The 18,384-nt window shown below is 38.5% G+C and overlaps 1 protein-coding gene across 4 annotated transcripts in view; it reads right to left on the bottom strand.

Moving 5' to 3' along the window:
• LOC128638386 (uncharacterized) overlaps positions 1-18,384 on the bottom strand; it is a 44,012-nt gene that overhangs the window by 9,301 nt on the left and 16,327 nt on the right. For 3 of the 4 annotated variants that reach the window (XM_053690320.1, XM_053690319.1, XM_053690321.1), the window contains one exon: positions 16,240-16,723. In XM_053690320.1, coding sequence (XP_053546295.1) covers positions 16,240-16,549 — 310 coding nt within the window. In that variant the 5' untranslated portion in view covers positions 16,550-16,723. Of the gene's footprint in view, positions 1-1,125; positions 9,380-16,239; positions 16,724-18,384 lie in introns of those variants that run through there. The other variant, XR_008399089.1, reaches the window with a different exon arrangement.

Raw genomic sequence — 18,384 nt, 5'->3', positions numbered from 1 at the left:
TATATAAATATATATCGATTTATATCTATTGGTATATATAATATATATATATATATAGAACTTGATATATAGGGTCAATATATATATATATATTTCAATGGTTGGCTAAACGAAATACGATAATGCAAAATAAAGATGTTCATTCTAAAAAAATATTTTATTTCTAAAACAAAAATAAAGCTGTCTTGATATTCATCCTTGCAGACTAAATAAACGATTTCTATATTGCATTGATCCTTCGAAATATTTATTTTTTAGCAAGTTATATATCATACATTATTGCTTGAGATTTATTACTACAAATTTTTAATGCTGTTTAAAAGTAAATGATTTTCCACCTAAATGATTTACTTACAATCGATAGTAGATTGAGAATTAGGGCTAAAATTATAGACTTCGCTCCTGTCCTTCACCACTCGCAACAATAGTTTTCATTGAATGGAGTTAGACTCATTCAATGAATACTATGTTGATGTAAACAGGAAACAGGAGTAACGCATGCGCAATTGAAATAATTCACGGGAGCGCGCAGTGCCGATATGTAAACAGCGGGTGGAGCCGCTGTTTACATTAGATGGGGGAGAATAAGGAAACTGAGAGTGGGAGGAGCGGGTAAGTGAATAAGCGATGATTATATGATAAAATAACATCGCAATAATACATTTTTTAAAAAAATAATTGTGGCGGTATTCTTTAGCGTATGATTATCTACTATTATATATAATGCAATCTTAGAAATTTTACCTTCACTTTAAGATGCCAGATATTCATTATATCTTAACCAGAGCACAAGTGAAATAATCAGCTAATCAGTAACCATGGTTACTAACCTGCTCTCACCCTTCAGATGATTATTTCACCTGTGCTCTAGTTAAGATATAATGAAAATCTGGCCTGTTAAGGATTCTGAGGACTGGAGTTGAGAAACACTGCATTAGATTATTTGTATATAATCTAGTACAATTGCAGTATATGATAACAAGCAATATGGTGATGGATAACTGGTGCAGTGCCAGTAAATTTACCACTGCCACCTTGTGCTGTAGGTTCACCAACCCTGCTCAAAGACAAAGTATTTTGTTATTGCGCTATTGTGCCCCTCTGAGGAAAGAGAATTCAGCACTATTTTACACTTTATTACAAATCAATTTATTCAGAAATATGTTTGGAAATTACATATACTAGTATTACAAATCAAAGGCCACACAAGGCTGGTAGCAAAAACGACACTAAATGCTGTTAAAAGTTATGCACATTCATAGATAAATGCAAGAACCCAGAGCTTGTGTGTCAGAGATATACGTACACATAATATATCATCTAGTGTCTATATTCAAATATGCCAAAGCAACAGTTTATTTATTTTACAAATGTGAACATGGCAGTTTCAGACTAAGCACGCTCCATAATAGTTACTACGTTTACTATTATCATGTATGTCCTTAATAGATTACCCTTATTATTTATTTGTATAGCGCCACAAAATTCCGTAGCGCTGGGTACAATGATAGGGGTATACAATGACAAGGATTTGTGATAAAATACAAAACATAACAAACTAAACAAATCTAGTGCAGGAGGAAGAAGGCCCTGCTCCGGAGAGCTCACAGTCTATAGGTTTAGGGGGCAGAGACATAAGGTTGGGGTAGCTTGTCAAATTGGTTGTAGTTGCAGCAGTGAGTCAGGCAGGTCATGTATTAGTTTGGTTTGGATGAGAGATGGAGGAGAGGTGGTAAGCCTCTTTGAATAGGTGAGTTTTCAAGGTGCGTCTGAAGCTTTACAAGGTTGGAGAAAGTCTTATGGAGTGGGGTAGAGAGTTCCAGAGGACAGGAGCAGCACGTGCAAAGTCTTGGAGACGGGAGTGGAATGTAGAGATAACAGGAGTAGAGAAACGTAGGTCAGAGGTTGATCGAAGAGGGCGGGATGGGGAATATTTGGAGATGAGAAAGGAAATGTAGTTGGGAGTTAGACTGTCGAGTGCTTTGTAAGTTAGGGTTAATACTTTAAATTGTATTCTGGAGTGTATGTGACCTGGTACTCCACAACAATATGGGCGGAATCTAAGGAGCGCCTATGAATAGGCTAAGGATATATATTAAAATATTAACATTTATTTTCAACAATAAAACTAACAGACAAATATAGTTATAGAAAAATCCAATTACAATAAAAACATGGATCCATGTGATTACTAACAAATTAAAACATATAATTTAAAACATATTATGACAATATATTGCAATAATCCTGTTAATGTAGATGGCAAGTAAATTTTCCTAGTCAAGTTAGAGTATTTCTTAGTCCAATATATAGGGATAGATGATAATGGATCCTTAAGAAATAATATTTGGACCCTTCCCAAAGTTAGCGGAAGGCATAAAGAGTGACAAAATTCAATGAGTGAAAGTATATAAAAAATGAACTTAAGAAAAAATGTGAAAAATGTATTGTTTGTTGAAAAACAAAGCCAAAACTCAAATATTGGAAAAACAAAAGTCAAAGTACAAAAAATTAAAAAATATGTGCTTCGTGCAAACTTGTGGAAAAAATAAAAATAAAAATAAAAATAGTAAATGTTATGTGTTATATTCCTTCTTGGTGATGGGTCTTCAAGTTATGATTTGAATGCTGAGAAAGTGCAATTGAAGAAAAAATCCAATTTACATATATCCAAAGTCTAAGGTGCTTTTAGTGCAAATCCTGTGAATGAAAAAGATACAATATAGTGCAATACTGCTAAAATGATATCCAAATAATCAGAATGAAGCTTACCATATAATGTCAACGCGTTTCAGCCCTTCCTTAGGCCTTTTTCAAGAATCCACAATAATATCTCAGCTGCCTGAATACATTGTTGTGTTAATGTATTGTGAGTGTGTATTTTAGAATCCCTTGCATCCAAATGTATTTACCCTGGGTGTTTGCTATCCTACTAAACCAGGGATAGGCAAGGTGTCCGTACAAGAACACTGGTGTCCGTGACTAGCCCTTGCAGTGTCCGCCACAACCTTAGTATATGTTTTGATTGAATAATAGGAATAAAAAAAAATATGTAGTGTGAATAAAGTTAGTGGTTTGTCAAGAGACTGCTAGCGATATTGGGTAATAAGTTATGGAATAACAAAAGCCTGAGTGAAATACTGGATTTTTATCTGCATCTGTATAATAACACCCAGCTCTATACAAAGACACAGTAGTGACACTGGCACATGCGTATAACTAGACAAGAGTTGGTTATAGGATCAGTGGTATCTGCATTAGTATAATAACACCCAGCACTATATAATGACACAGTAGTGACACTGTCACATGGGTATAGCTAGATAAGGGCTGGTTATAGGGTCAGTGGTATCTGCATCAGTATAATAAAAACCCAGCACTATATAATGACACAGTAGTGACACTGGCTCATGCGTATAGCCAGACAAGGGCTGGTTATAGGATCAGTGGTATCTGCATCAGTATAATAACACCCAGCACTATATAATGACACAGTAGTGACACTGTCACATGCGTATAGCCAGACAAGGGTTGGTTTTAGGGTCAGTGGTATCTGCATCAATATACTAACACCCAACGCTATATAATGACACAGTAGTAACACTGGCACATGGGTATAGCCAGACAAGGGTTGGTTATAGGATCAGTGGTATCTGCATCAGTATAATAACACCAAGCACTATATAATGACACAGTAGTGACGCTGGCACATGGGTATAGCCAGAGGAGGGCTGGTTATAGGACCAGTTGTATCTGCATCAGTATAATAACACCCAGCACTATATAATGACACAGTAGTAACACTGGCACATGGGTATAGCCAGAGGAGGGCTGGTTATAGGATCAGTGGTATCTGTATCAGTATAATAACACCCAGCGCTATATAATGACACAGTAGTGACACTGGCTCATGGGTATAACAAGAGGAGGGCTGGTTATAGGATCAGTGGTATCTGCATCAGTATAATAACACCCAGCACTATATAATGACACAGTAGTGACACTGGCACATGGGTATAGCCAGAGGAGGGCTGGTTATAGGATCAGTGGTATCTGCATCAGTATAATAACACCCAGCACTATATAATGACACAGTAGTGACACTGGCACATGGGTATAGCCAGAGGAGGGCTGGTTATAGGATCAGTGGTATCTGCATCAGTATAATAACACCCAGCACTATATAATGACACAGTAGTGACACTGGCACATGGGTATAGCCAGAGGAGGGCTGGTTATAGGATCAGTGGTATCTGCATCAGTATAATAACACCCAGCACTATATAATGACACAGTAGTGATACTGGCACATGGGTATAGCCAGAGGATGGCTGGTTATAGAATCAGTGGTATCTGCATCAGTATAATAACACCAAGCACTATATAATGACACAGTAGTGACACTGGTACATGGGTATAGCCAGAGGAGGGCTGGTTATAGAATCAGTGGGATCCGCATCAGTATAATAACACCCAGCACTATATAATGACACAGTAGTGACACTGGCACATGGGTATAGCCAGAGGAGGGCTGGTTATAGGATCAGTGGTATCTGCATCAGTATAATAACACCCAGCACTATATAATGACACAGTAGTGACACTGGCTCATTGGTATAGCCAGATGAGGGCTGGTTGTAGGATTAGTGGTATCTGCATCAGTATAATCACACCCAGCACTATATAATGATACAGTAGTGACACTGGCACATGGGTATAGCCAGAGGAGGGCTGGTTATAGGGTCAGTGGTATCTGCATCAGTATAATAACACCCAGCACTATATAATGACACAGTAGTGACACTGGCACATGGGTATAGCCAGAGGAGGGCTGGTTATAGAATCAGTGGTATCTGCATCAGTATAATAACACCCAACACTATATAATGACACAGTAGTGACACTGGCTCATGGGTATAGCCAGAGGAGGGCTGGTTATAGAATCAGTGGTATCTGCATCAGTATAATAACACCCAGCACTATATAATGACACAGTAGTGACACTGGCACATGCGTATAGCCAGAGGAGGGCTGGTTATAGAATCAGTGGTATCTGCATCAGTATAATGACACCCAGCGCTATATAATGACACAGTAGTGACACTGGCACATGCGTATAGCCAGAGGAGGGCTGGTTATAGGGTCAGTGGTATCTGCATCAGTATAATAACACCAAGCACTATATAATGACACAGTAGTGACACTGGCACATGAGTATAGCCAGAGGAGGGCTGGTTATAGGATCAGTGGTATCTGCATCAGTATAATAACACCAAGCACTATATAATGACACAGTAGTGACACTGGCACATGAGTATAGCCAGAGGAGGGCTGGTTATAGGATCAGTGGTATCTGCATCAGTATAATAACACCAAGCACTATATAATGACACAGTAGGGACACTGGCACATGGGTATAGCCAGAGGAGGGCTGGTTATAGGATCAGTGGTATCTGCATCAGTATAATAACACCAAGCACTATAAAATAATGTTTTTAATTTCAAATGTACCTTGGTGTCCTTCACTAAGGTCTGTACTTTGGAAAATGTCCGCCACAGCTTTTGTCTGTGCCTATCCCTGTACTAAACACAGCTCTTTGCTCACAAAGAGACATATCTAGTTAAGTGTTCCATAGTCTCAATCAGAACAATAACAACTCACATATTTATTTCCTGTGGGATTGCTGGGATTTTTCTACTGTGAATCTAGCTTAGTTTCCAAAAACAAAATGGTAAATTTATAGAGAAAATACTCAAGTCATTAAAGGGACAGTATACACCAATTTTCATTTAACCGCATGTAATAGACACTACTATAAAGAATACGATGCACAGATACTGATATAAAAATCCAGTATAAAACTTACTTAGAAGCTCCAAGTTTAGCACTGTTGATTAGATAAGCAGGAACACCCAGGGAAAGTGGCTAAATTGCAGATACCCCTCCATTCCCTGCATATGAAAAGACAGATTATACAAACAGAAGCCAGCAGTAGACTGGAAAAGCGCGTCTACTTCTGATACTGTGGGGCTTGGTTAGGAGTCTGAAAATCTGCACAATGTTATTAAAAAATAAGCAAAACTATACATTGTTACAAAAACACTCCCAGATGGGCTATATAAATGGATCATCTACAAGTCATTTATGCAGAGAAAAATGTGGTGCATAATGGACCTTTAAGTGTTTGTTTTAGTGTTTGTTCTACATAAAATGTTATTTAGTGTCTTTTGGTACTGGCTGTAGTGATTTTATTTCATGGCCAATCTTGTGATTACATATAACACCACTGATGGTGAGAACGAAGCGTATAAAGTCTGTGCCTTGTAAAAAGTGTCCGGCTTGACCTTTATCCACAATGAGATCTTCTTATATTGACTGGTGGACGAGCAACAAGAATAAGAAAAGTGATGACTTGTTTTAGTTTCTTTGGAATGATTTATAATTACTGTATTTTCCTTAAAGGGACACTACTGGAAAATGTGTTGGGAATGTATACGTTAGGTTTATCTTTTCAGTTGAAATAGCTGGTTATGGTTAAGTCACTTCTGTTTAATACAGTCAATCAGAACCTGCGGTGAGAAATCTATAGAGCTAATGAAAGTCAGTGATAACACTGATCTTGAGAGTTGGAAAGTCAGAGAGCCATGTAATTACTAAGTATGTAGAGCTGTCTAGGGGTGACAGCTATAAAACTCTGGTTCGTTCAACAAGGCAAACACAGTACAAGTCTAGGGGGTAGATTTACCAAGCAGCAGATGCTGTAATCTACCCCCGTAGTTTCCGTCTTGCCAGAAACTTAAGTTAAAGAGACACTGAACCCACATTTTTTTCTTTTGTGATTCATATAGAGCATGACATTTTAAGCAACTTTCTAATTTACTCCTATTATCAACTTTTCTTTATTCTCTTGGTATCTTTATTTGAAATGCAAGAATGTAAGTTTAGATGCCGGACCATTTTTGGTGAACAACCTGGGTTGTCCTTGCTAATTGGTGGATAAATTCATCCACCAATAAAAAAGTGCTGTCCATAGTACTGAACCAAAAAAAAAAGCTTAGATCCCTTTTTAAAAAAAAATAAAGATAGCAAGAGAACAAAGAAAATGTGATAATAGGAGTAAATTAGAAAGTTGTTTAAAATTGCATGCTCTATCTGAATCATGAAAGAAAACAATTGGGTTCAGTGTCCCTTTAAGGAACAGCGGTCGTAAGACTGCTGCTCCTTATACTTCATTCATTCTGATCAGGTACGATTGGGATGATTGACACCCCCTGCTAGTGGCCGATTGTCCGCAAATTGTGCAATGGTAAATGCCGGCAGTGTATGCTGTTGGCATTTAGCGATGTCAGACGGACATGATTCACTACAGTGAATCATGTCCGCCCTCCATTTAATAAATCGCCCCCTAGGGACTCATAAAGTGCTATCAGATATAAAGTTGCTTCTTTGGTCGGATTACTTCCCTAGGCATAAACTACAAGCAGTTCCAATGCTAATGGTGCTTTATCTCCAAGTTTCTCACTTGGATACAAATATAGGTTCATATAATATGGATAAAGGCCTCTGGGGCTCCAAAACCTGAATGTACCATGTTACTAACTTGTGAAACCAGGTTATATGTCTAATCCAATAGTGATATCGGCCAATGTTTCCCAATCTATGCATGCAGCATTATGATGATTACAACAGTAGATAATTTAAGCTGTGAAGATGCCTCTCCCACTGGTGGCTCAGGAACAGCTGCCACTGAAGAAGCCACTGAGTAAGTTCATGACATGATAACAGTTGAGCATAGATTGACTATATGCAAAATAGCTGGGTCCACAGTCAATGGAAATGTATGTTTTGAACATGAGAAAATTGTCAGGGCAACTAAATATTTACTGCAGACCAGAACATTTCTAATAAGTATTCAAAGGAATCTTTATGACTTTGTAAGTGATTTGTCACTGGGGATGAATTGTAAATACAGCACTTTGATTCTGCAACAAAAAAAAGCAGTTCAAGCAATGGAGGCTCAGTTGCACCCCCCCCCCACTCTTGTATATATTGCATCCAAATAATATGTTTTGGGATGCAAAGGGAATTTTGATGATTTACTTCCTACAGCAAGGAGAGACTATAAGAGGTGACTACAATGCCAACTTTACTGGAAATTTAGCAAAGCATTTCAGGAGAAGAGACGAAGTAAGATGAGTCAGAACGTCCTTTTCCACCAACACAATAAGTCCTTTGTTGCCATGGCTACTATTGCTGAATCTGGATTTGAATTGTTGGATCACCCACATGTTCGCCAGACCTCGCCCATAATGGCAGAAGTATTTTGAGCTAAAGGTAAGATAACTTTAAAAATATTTTAAGAGTCTCTAAAAGTTTTTTTTATGATAAAATTAGGACTTGTTTGCCAACTCTTGTAAATATATAATTTTTTAAATATATTTAAGAACAGCAAGGGAGGAATACCATTTTAATTATGTTTTTAGGATCCAAAAGAAACATTTGGAATACATCAGTCGCAGGATTTGGAGCTTTGAATATGTGTGTATAGAAGTGCATGGAGCTTGGCATACATGGGGCAGAAAGCAGTTCAGTCTCCAGTTTTGCACCTTGGCACAGTGGTTCCTAATTAAGTCTCTGCCACTAATGTTGTTATGTGACTCATATAGTAGATGTAGGCACAGAGGTGTATAGTGAATATCCAAAGTCATTTTAAAAGAAAGAATTGAAAAGTACATACGCTGTGCTATTATTAGTTTTTTGCTTGTTTTTTAGACAGGATAAAAGATGGGCTTCCTCCTGTTCTCTTTTTTTTCCTCTTCCCATTTCCCTTTTTTTGAGGCGTAGATGCATCTGACTCATCACTGGACAGTAAACCCTATAAGCTTTTTTCACATGCAGTGTTGTTCAGCTCATCTATTTTATTATGAAGATTTTTTAATGAAAGATCCAAAATATTTTGGTGGTCTCTTGCCATCTTCTGAGTAGACATTATGGATTTTTGTTGCACTACAAAGTTTTTCTTCAAAAAGCGACACATTTTTCTCTGCTCATTCACAAGTCGGTGAATTTCACTGCGCATATTTTCGAGAATTTCATTGGTGTCCTTCTGCTGAGCAATTAACTCATCTATTTTTGAATCAAACTTTGCAGGTTCAGTGAAAGATGTTATAAGTGTAGTTTCGTTGGATCGTCCTTGTTCTTCAGCTCTGAGGTTTGTGAAAGATTGTCCGGATATTTGTGCTTCAGAAGCCTGTGAGCATGGTTTATTCTGCGGATCACTCCCCATTATAGAACTTGAGATGGATGAAGATTTCTTAGAAGGTATATCAAAGTCTTCTTCAGAGTCAGATATTAAAAAAGATGTTATGGATGTTGACACTAAAAAAATATGAATACAATGAATTCTTATTAACTTTCTGATATAGAATAAGAGAGAAATATGCTTTTAAATAAATCACTGGCTGTATACTAGTCTAGAGCAGAATAATGGGTTTTAGGGGTGCAAATTTGAATGTGTGTTTAATCTTTTTAAAGGAGCTAAATTCATAAAACAAAACAGAGCATTAATATTTTTACACTAGACTGTCCCTTTAACCAACAAGCCTTATTTATTTTGTAAGTTCTCACTTCCAAATAGTTAGATGTTCCTGAACTATATAGTTTTCCTCATATTACTATCTCACACCAGCCAATCAGACCTTCTATGCCGTATCTGTTAAGTTACCCAATTAGAATCTTTCAAGAAGGTTAATTGTTGCATTTCTTTTGAAAAAGGGTAACAATATGCAAATGAATTGACATGTATAGATGGGGGTTGTAGCAAAATAGACTCATGGGGCTGATTTATCAAATGTCGGGCGGACATGATTCGCTGTAGCAAATCATGTCTGCCCAACACCGCTTAATGCCGACAGCATATGCTGTCGGCATTTATCATTGCATAAGCATTTCTGGTGAAATGCTTGTGCAATGCTGCCCCCTTCACATTTGCCGCCAATCGGCCGCTAGCAGGGGGTCTCAATCATTGTCCGAGGTGGCAGACAAGTTAAGGAGCAGCGGTCTTAAGACCACTGCTTCTTAAATCCTGTTTCCGGCGAGCCAGAAGGCTCACGCAGAATAAGCAGCATCCGCTACTTGATACGTCGGCCCCTTATACTGGATCTTTTTTGCTGTATTCTTCCTCCATCACACTATCATCAGCTGATATGAAAGGAAAACGGAATGAGTCATTTATCGTTATAGCTGATCACTTATGTGCTGCAGTTTTTTAATCTCGTGGCAAGATCATTAATGTCTGAAATGAACTGTTTCCTGTCATTTTGTGTCTATATGTGATTACATTGTTATGATTAGACATGTGCGATTCGTTTCGGATCGATTTGGAAATTCGGAAAATTCGGAAAATTCGGATCGATTCGAATTTCCGAATTAAAATACTGCGAATCTACCGAATAAATCCGAATCGAATCGAATACATCCGAATCGAATCGAATACATCCGAATCGATTCGGATGTATTCGGTAGATTCGGATGGCCGTGTATTACACTAGTATTGTACAGTATATTAGGTTTTATCACTCTGCTATGGGTTAAACCTAATATACAGTACATAATACTAGTGAAATACACAGCACATCCCACCTAACACTTACCGAAATTCCGAATTTCCGAATCGATTCGAACCGAACCGAATTTTTTCCGAATCCGAAAGAATCCGAATGAATCCGAAACGAATTCATTCAAATTTTTTCGAATTCCAATAGATCCGAACCAAAATTCGAATCGATCCGAAACTAATTTTTCGAAGCTGCACAAGTCTAGTTATGATGTCTAATTACACATTACCACTATAAATAAATATTGTTTTTGTGAATGTTTCATGTGCATAAAGCTAAGGCATGATGCGCTACACCGGCTAAAATTGTGTCTCAAGAGGTTAACCGCTGATACAATTGGTGGGAAAAGTGCTTGCTAATGGGCCGGAGAACTTCTAACAGATTGGAAAAGAGCCCTGTGTGTCTGCATAGTTCTTACACTAAGGGATAGACTTATCAAGCCCTTCTACTGCAGGTTCTCACAAGCGAGAACCTGCGGTATGGATTTATCAAGCTGCTTCAATACCCTCTTCTCTACCTCTTAGGTGGAGAATTTCTCCCCAATCTCTTCCTACCGGCAAGATTAAGAGCTTCTGCCCGCGCGTGATTGGCTATGTGCGGGGTGGCACGCGAGCACAAAAAAGCGGTTGTGTGCAACGTTAAATTCCTAAACCCTAAAGTACCAATAAATACAGAAGTATTTAACAACTGACAAATGCACAAAACAAAGACAATACAATAGCACTTACTTTGAATTTTAAATGAGCAGTAGAATATTTCCTGGCACATTTGAAAGTTAATCCAATTTTTCATGTGACAGCCATCAGCCAATCACAAAATGTAATATACTGTGTATTCGTGCACAGTAGGTGCTGGAGCCTCAGAAAGTGTTATATAAAAACAATGTGCATGTTCACATTATGGGCTAGATTTATCAAGCAAGGGTGAACATGAGCGTACATATTCGCCCCTGTCTGCCCCAGCTCGCCTCTGCATGCAGCAATCCACTGGCGTAATTCAACATTGCAAACAAGCACTATTTTGCGCTCGCGTGCAATGACGCCCCCTGCCCACGCACAGCCAATCACATGCGGGCAGGAGCTGTCAATCTCCCTGGTCGGACGAGACCGGGGAGATTGAAATTCTCCACCTAAGAGGTGGAGAAGAATGTAGGGAAGCAACGGTCTGATCAATTCTGAGAACCCTGCAGTCTTAGGGGAGGAGAAGGCTTGATGAATCAAGCCCAATGTATACTGGAATGTTCTTTAAACTTGAAACTATTTTTTTTTAACTTTAGTTGCCCTTAAGCCTTTACAACTTTGTGTGGTGAAATATAAAAAAATAATAAAACATCCCGTCCTGCTGAAAACATTATTAGTTAACACATTGTCTACATAATTCATATGGGTCTTGAAAAGGTATATTAACACATGCTGCCCTATGACTAAGTTGGACATAAGAGTCAGATATTTTACTAACAATCTGTTTAATCATTTACTATTTGAGAAGTGGGAGGCCTAGATTTGGAGTTCGGCGGTAAAAGGGCTGTTAACGCTCCGCGGGCTTTTTTCTGGCCGCACCATAAAATTAACTCTGGTATCGAGAGTTCAAACAAATGCTGCGTTAGGCTCCAAAAAAGGAGCGTAGAGCATTTTTACCGCAAAAGCAACTCTCGATACCAGAGTTGCTTACGGACGCGGCCGGCCTCAAAAACGTGCTCGTGCACGATTCCCCCATAGGAAACAATGGGGCTGTTTGAGCTGAAAAAAAACCTAACACCTGCAAAAAAGCAGCGTTCAGCTCCTAACGCAGCCCCATTGTTTGCTATGGGGAAACACTTCCTACGTCTGCACCTAACACTCTAACATGTACCCCGAGTCTAAACACCCCTAGCCTTACACTTATTAACCCCTAATCTGCCGCCCCCGCTATCGCTGACCCCTGCATATTTTTTTAAACCCCTAATCTGCCGCTCCGTAAACCGCCGCCACCTACGTTATCCCTATGTACCCCTAATCTGCTACCCCTAACACCGCTGACCCCTATATTATATTTATTAACCCCTAACCTGCCCCCCACAACGTCGCCGACACCTGCCTACACTTATTAACCCCTAATCTGCCGAGCGGACCTGAGCGCTACTATAATAAAGTTATTAACCCCTAATCCGCCTCACTAACCCTATCATAACTAGTATTAACCCCTAATCTGCCCTCCCTAACATCGCCGACACCTAACTTCAATTATTAACCCCTAATCTTCCGATCGGAGCTCACCGCTATTCTAATAAATGGATTAACCCCTAAAGCTAAGTCTAACCCTAACACTAACACCCCCCCTAAGTTAAATATAATATTTATCTAACGAAATAAATTAACTCTTATTAAATAACTTATTCCTATTTAAAGCTAAATACTTACCTGTAAAATAAATCCTAATATAGCTACAATATAAATTATAATTATATTATAGCTATTTTAGGATTAATATTTATTTTACAGGCAACTTTGTAATTATTTTAACCAGGTACAATAGCTATTAAATAGTTAAGAACTATTTAATAGTTACCTAGTTAAAATAATAACAAATTTACCTGTAAAATAAATCCTAACCTAAGTTATAATTAAACCTAACACTACCCTATCAATAAAATAATTAAATAAACTACCTACAATTACCTACAATTAACCTAACACTACACTATCAATAAATTAATTAAACACAATTCCTACAAATAAATACAATTAAATAAACTAGCTAAAGTACAAAAAATAAAAAAGAACTAAGTTACAGAAAATAAAAAAATATTTACAAACATAAGAAAAATATTACAACAATTTTAAACTAATTACACCTACTCTAAGCCCCCTAATAAAATAACAAAGCCCCCCAAAATAAAAAATTCCCTACCCTATTCTAAATTAAAAAAGTTACAAGCTCTTTTACCTTACCAGCCCTGAACAGGGCCCTTTGCGGGGCATGCCCCAAGAATTTCAGCTCTTTTGCCTGTAAAAAAAAACATACAATACCCCCCCCCCAACATTACAACCCACCACCCACATACCCCTAATCTAACCCAAACCCCCCTTAAATAAACCTAACACTAAGCCCCTGAAGATCTTCCTACCTTGTCTTCACCATCCAGGTATCACCGATCCGTCCTGGCTCCAAGATCTTCATCCAACCCAAGCGGGGGTTGGCGATCCATAATCCGGTCCAGAAGAGGCTCCAAAGTCTTCCTCCTATCCGGCAAGAAGAGGACATCCGGACCGGCAAACATCTTCTCCAAGCGGCATCTTCGATCTTCTTCCATCCGGAGCGAAGCGGCAGGATCCTGAAGACCTCCAGCGCGGAACATCCATCCGGACCGACGACTGAACGACGAATGACTGTTCCTTTAAGGGACGTCATCCAAGATGGCGTCCCTCGAATTCCGATTGGCTGATAGGATTCTATCAGCCAATCGGAATTAAGGTAGGAATTTTCTGATTGGCTGATGGAATCAGCCAATCAGAATCAAGTTCAATCCGATTGGCTGATCCAATCAGCCAATCAGATTGAGCTCGCATTCTATTGGCTGTTCCGATCAGCCAATAGAATGCGAGCTCAATCTGATTGGCTGATTGGATCGGCCAATCGGATTGAACTAGATTCTGATTGGCTGATTCCATCAGCCAATCAGAAAATTCCTACCTTAATTCCGATTGGCTGATAGAATCCTATCAGCCAATCGGAATTCGATGGACGCCATCTTGGATGACGTCCCTTAAAGGAACAGTCATTCGTCGTTCAGTCGTCGGTCCGGATGGATGTTCCGCGCTGGAGGTCTTCAGGATCCTGCCGCTTCGATCCGGATGGAAGAAGATCGAAGATGCCGCTTGGAGAAGATGTTTGCCGGTCCGGATGTCCTCTTCTTGCCGGATAGGAGGAAGACTTTGGAGCCTCTTCTGGACCGGATTATGGATCGCCAACCCCCGCTTGGGTTGGATGAAGATCTTGGAGCCAGGATGGATCGGTGATACCTGGATGGTGAAGACAAGGTAGGAAGATCTTCAGGGGCTTAGTGTTAGGTTTATTTAAGGGGGGTTTGGGTTAGATTAGGGGTATGTGGGTGGTGGGTTGTAATGTTGGGGGGGGGGTATTGTATGTTTTTTTTTACAGGCAAAAGAGCTGAAATTCTTGGGGCATGCCCCGCAAAGGGCCCTGTTCAGGGCTGGTAAGGTAAAAGAGCTTGTAACTTTTTAAATTTAGAATAGGGTAGGGAATTTGTTATTTTGGGGGGCTTTGTTATTTTATTAGGGGGCTTAGAGTAGGTGTAATTAGTTTAAAATTGTTGTAATATTTTTCTTATGTTTGTAAATATTTTTTTATTTTCTGTAACTTAGTTCTTTTTTATTTTTTGTACTTTAGCTAGTTTATTTAATTGTATTTATTTGTAGGAATTGTGTTTAATTAATTTATTGATAGTGTAGTGTTAGGTTAATTGTAGGTAATTGTAGGTAGTTTATTTAATTATTTTATTGATAGGGTAGTGTTAGGTTTAATTATAACTTAGGTTAGGATTTATTTTACAGGTAAATTTGTTATTATTTTAACTAGGTAACTATTAAATAGTTCTTAACTATTTAATAGCTATTTTACCTGGTTAAAATAATAACAAAGTTGCCTGTAAAATAAATATTAATCCTAAAATAGCTATAATATAATTATAATTTATATTGTAGCTATATTAGGATTTATTTTACAGGTAAGTATTTAGCTTTAAATAGGAATAATTTATTTAATAAGAGTTAATTTATTTCGTTAGATAAAAATTATATTTAACTTAGGGGGGTGTTAGTGTTAGGGTTAGACTTAGCTTTAGGGGTTAATACATTTATTAGAATAGCGGTGAGCTCCGGTCGGCAGATTAGGGGTTAATAATTGAAGTTAGGTGTCGGCGATGTTAGGGAGGGCAGATTAGGGGTTAATACTATTTATGATAGGGTTAGTGAGGCGGATTAGGGGTTAATACATTTATTATAGTAGCGCTCAGGTCCGCTCGGCAGATTAGGGGTTAATAAGTGTAGGCAGGTGTCGGCGACGTTGAGGGGGGCAGATTAGGGGTTAATAAATATAATATAGGGGTCGGCGATGTTAGGGCAGCAGATTAGGGGTACATAAGTATAACGTAGGTGGCGGTCGGCAGATTAGGGGTTAAAAATTTTAATCGAGTGGCGGCGGTGTGGGGGGACCTCGGTTTAGGGGTACATAGGTAGTTTATGGGTGTTAGTGTACTTTAGGGTACAGTAGTTAAGAGCTTTATAAACCGGCGTTAGCCAGAAAGCTCTTAACTCCTGCTATTTTCAGGCGGCTGGAATCTTGTCGTTAGAGCTCTAACGCTCACTTCAGAAACGACTCTAAATACCAGCGTTAGAAAGATCCCATTGAAAATATAGGCTACGCAAATGGCGTAGGGGGATCTGCGGTATGGAAAAGTCGCGGCTGAAAAGTGAGCGTTAGACCCTTTAATCACTGACTCCAAATACCAGCGGGCGGCCAAAACCAGCGTTAGGAGCCTCTAACGCTGGTTTTGACGGCTACCGCCGAACTCCAAATCTAGGCCGGAAAGCGGTGAAGGTGCAAACTCAGCATATTTATTACCTTCCTCCAAACAAGAGTCAGATGAGGTTTCTTGTTTTTCTCTGTTGTTGTCCTCTTCACCCATCTTGAAGAATTTAGCAATAATGAGTTGTCTTCTGGTCAGAAAGGCTTCCAGTGGCTCCCTTTCACCGGTTGCAGACTCATGTAATCTGGATTTAGCTATGGTGCTCTTGATCTTTCTTCTGTAATCATTCCACCTCTTCTTGCAGTCTATCAGGGAACGTTGTGTGCCGCTCACGCCATTCACTTTTCTGACAACATTATCCCAGATTGCTTTTTTTTTTCTCTGCACAGCCTGGTGTCCTCCCATTTAGTTCCTCTAAATGGTTTATAATTTCATCTACAAGTGCATGGTTCTCAGGGTCTGAGAACTTCTCTTTTCTCTTCTTAGGTGTTGATCTCAGTGGGGTAACACTTGTTTGTCTTTGTGCCATGCTCTGGCTTGGCCTTTCTCCGACAGCAATGCTGGATCTGCCAGGTGACTCTAATATTAAAAAAGCAGAAATGATAAAGGGTCAGTTTGTGCAAGTGCTACTTGTCATAAAAATAAACAAATTAATGATTCTGCTTTGGTAAAGGGACAGTCTAGTCCAAAATAAACTTCCATGATTCAGATACGGCATGTCATTTTAAACAACTTTCCAATTTACTTTTATCACCAATTTTGCTGTTCTCTCTTAGTATTCTTAGTTAAAAGCTAAACCTAGGTTGGTCATATGCTAATTTCTTAGACCTTTAAGGCCGCCTCTTCTCTGAATGCATTTTGTTAGTTTTTCACCACTAGAGAGCGTTAGTTCATGTGTGTCGTATAGATAACATTAACCTCACACACGTGGAATTATCTAGGAGTCAGCACTGATTGGCTAAAATGCAAGTCTGTAAAAAGAACTCAGATAAGGGGGCAGTTTGCAAAGGCTTCGATACAAGGTAATCACAGAGGTAAAAAGTGTATTATTATAACTGTGTTGGTTATGCAAAACTGGGGAATGAGTAATAAAAGGGATTATCTATATTTAAAACAATAAAAATTCTGGTGTAGACTGTCCCTTTAATGATGTGTCTATATCCTGGAATCCTTCTCACTTTATTTTCCCTTTAAACATGATTACTGATCACTGAGCTATGTAATCTTATTTCCATGCCACCTTTACTGCACTGGCTGGCACACATACTGGGTATTTGTTGAGATGCCATCTAATATACAAAACTTCAGACAATGACATATATTTGCTATGTGACTGTGATTAATGGCTTCACAGAATGGCAGAAATGTCCACAATTATTTGGGTTCTCTAAAACACCAGGAATATTATTCCTGTGTTTGATTTATTTTCAAAACATCAACATGCAATACTGTACAAGAGTATATTACCTAAACTACAGGTAACAATGAGGAGAGAGAAGAAAAGGAGAGGTGAGTGTACTTGCTTTAATAGACAGATTGCAGTCTTATTTAGACAACTTGCCATCTTGCTAAAATATGTAGCCACTCAGATAAAATAACTGTCCCTTAAAGGGATACTAAATCCACATTCTTCACTAATGATTCAAATAGAGCAGCAATTTTAAGCAACTTTCTAATTTACTCCTATTATTTTTTTCTTTGTTCTCTTGCTATCTTTATTTAAAAAGCAGGAATGTAAAGCTGAGGAGCCGGCACATTTTAGGTTCAGCACCCTGGATAGCGCTTGCTTATTGGTGGCTACATTTAGCCACCAATAAGCAAGCATAACCCAGGTTCGGAAACCAAAAAGGGCCTGGCTCCTAAGCTTTACATACCTGCTTTTTAAATAAAGATAGCAAGAGAGCAAAGACAATTTGATAATAGGAGTAAATTAGAAAGTTGCTTAAAATTGCTGCTCTATCTGAATCGTGAAAGAAAAAAATGTGGGTTTGGTATCCCTTTAAGAACGAGTTCAAGTACTAGGATATATTTCTCACATGTTTTTTCTTTTTTTTCTTTCACACTGTGGACCATTAAAGGGACACTGTACCCAAAATTTTTCTTTCGTGATTTAGATTGAGCATGACATTTTAAGCAACTTTCTAATTTACTCCTATTATCAAATTTTCTTCATTCTCTTGGTATCTTTATTTGAAATGCAAGAATGTAAGTTTAGATGCCGGCCCATTTTTGGTGAACAA

The sequence above is a fragment of the Bombina bombina genome, chromosome 8 (genome assembly GCF_027579735.1).
Source record: "Bombina bombina isolate aBomBom1 chromosome 8, aBomBom1.pri, whole genome shotgun sequence".
NCBI lineage: Eukaryota > Metazoa > Chordata > Amphibia > Anura > Bombinatoridae > Bombina > Bombina bombina.
The sequence above is the reverse complement of the archived record's forward strand: the minus strand, read 5'-3'. Positions and strand labels throughout refer to the sequence as shown.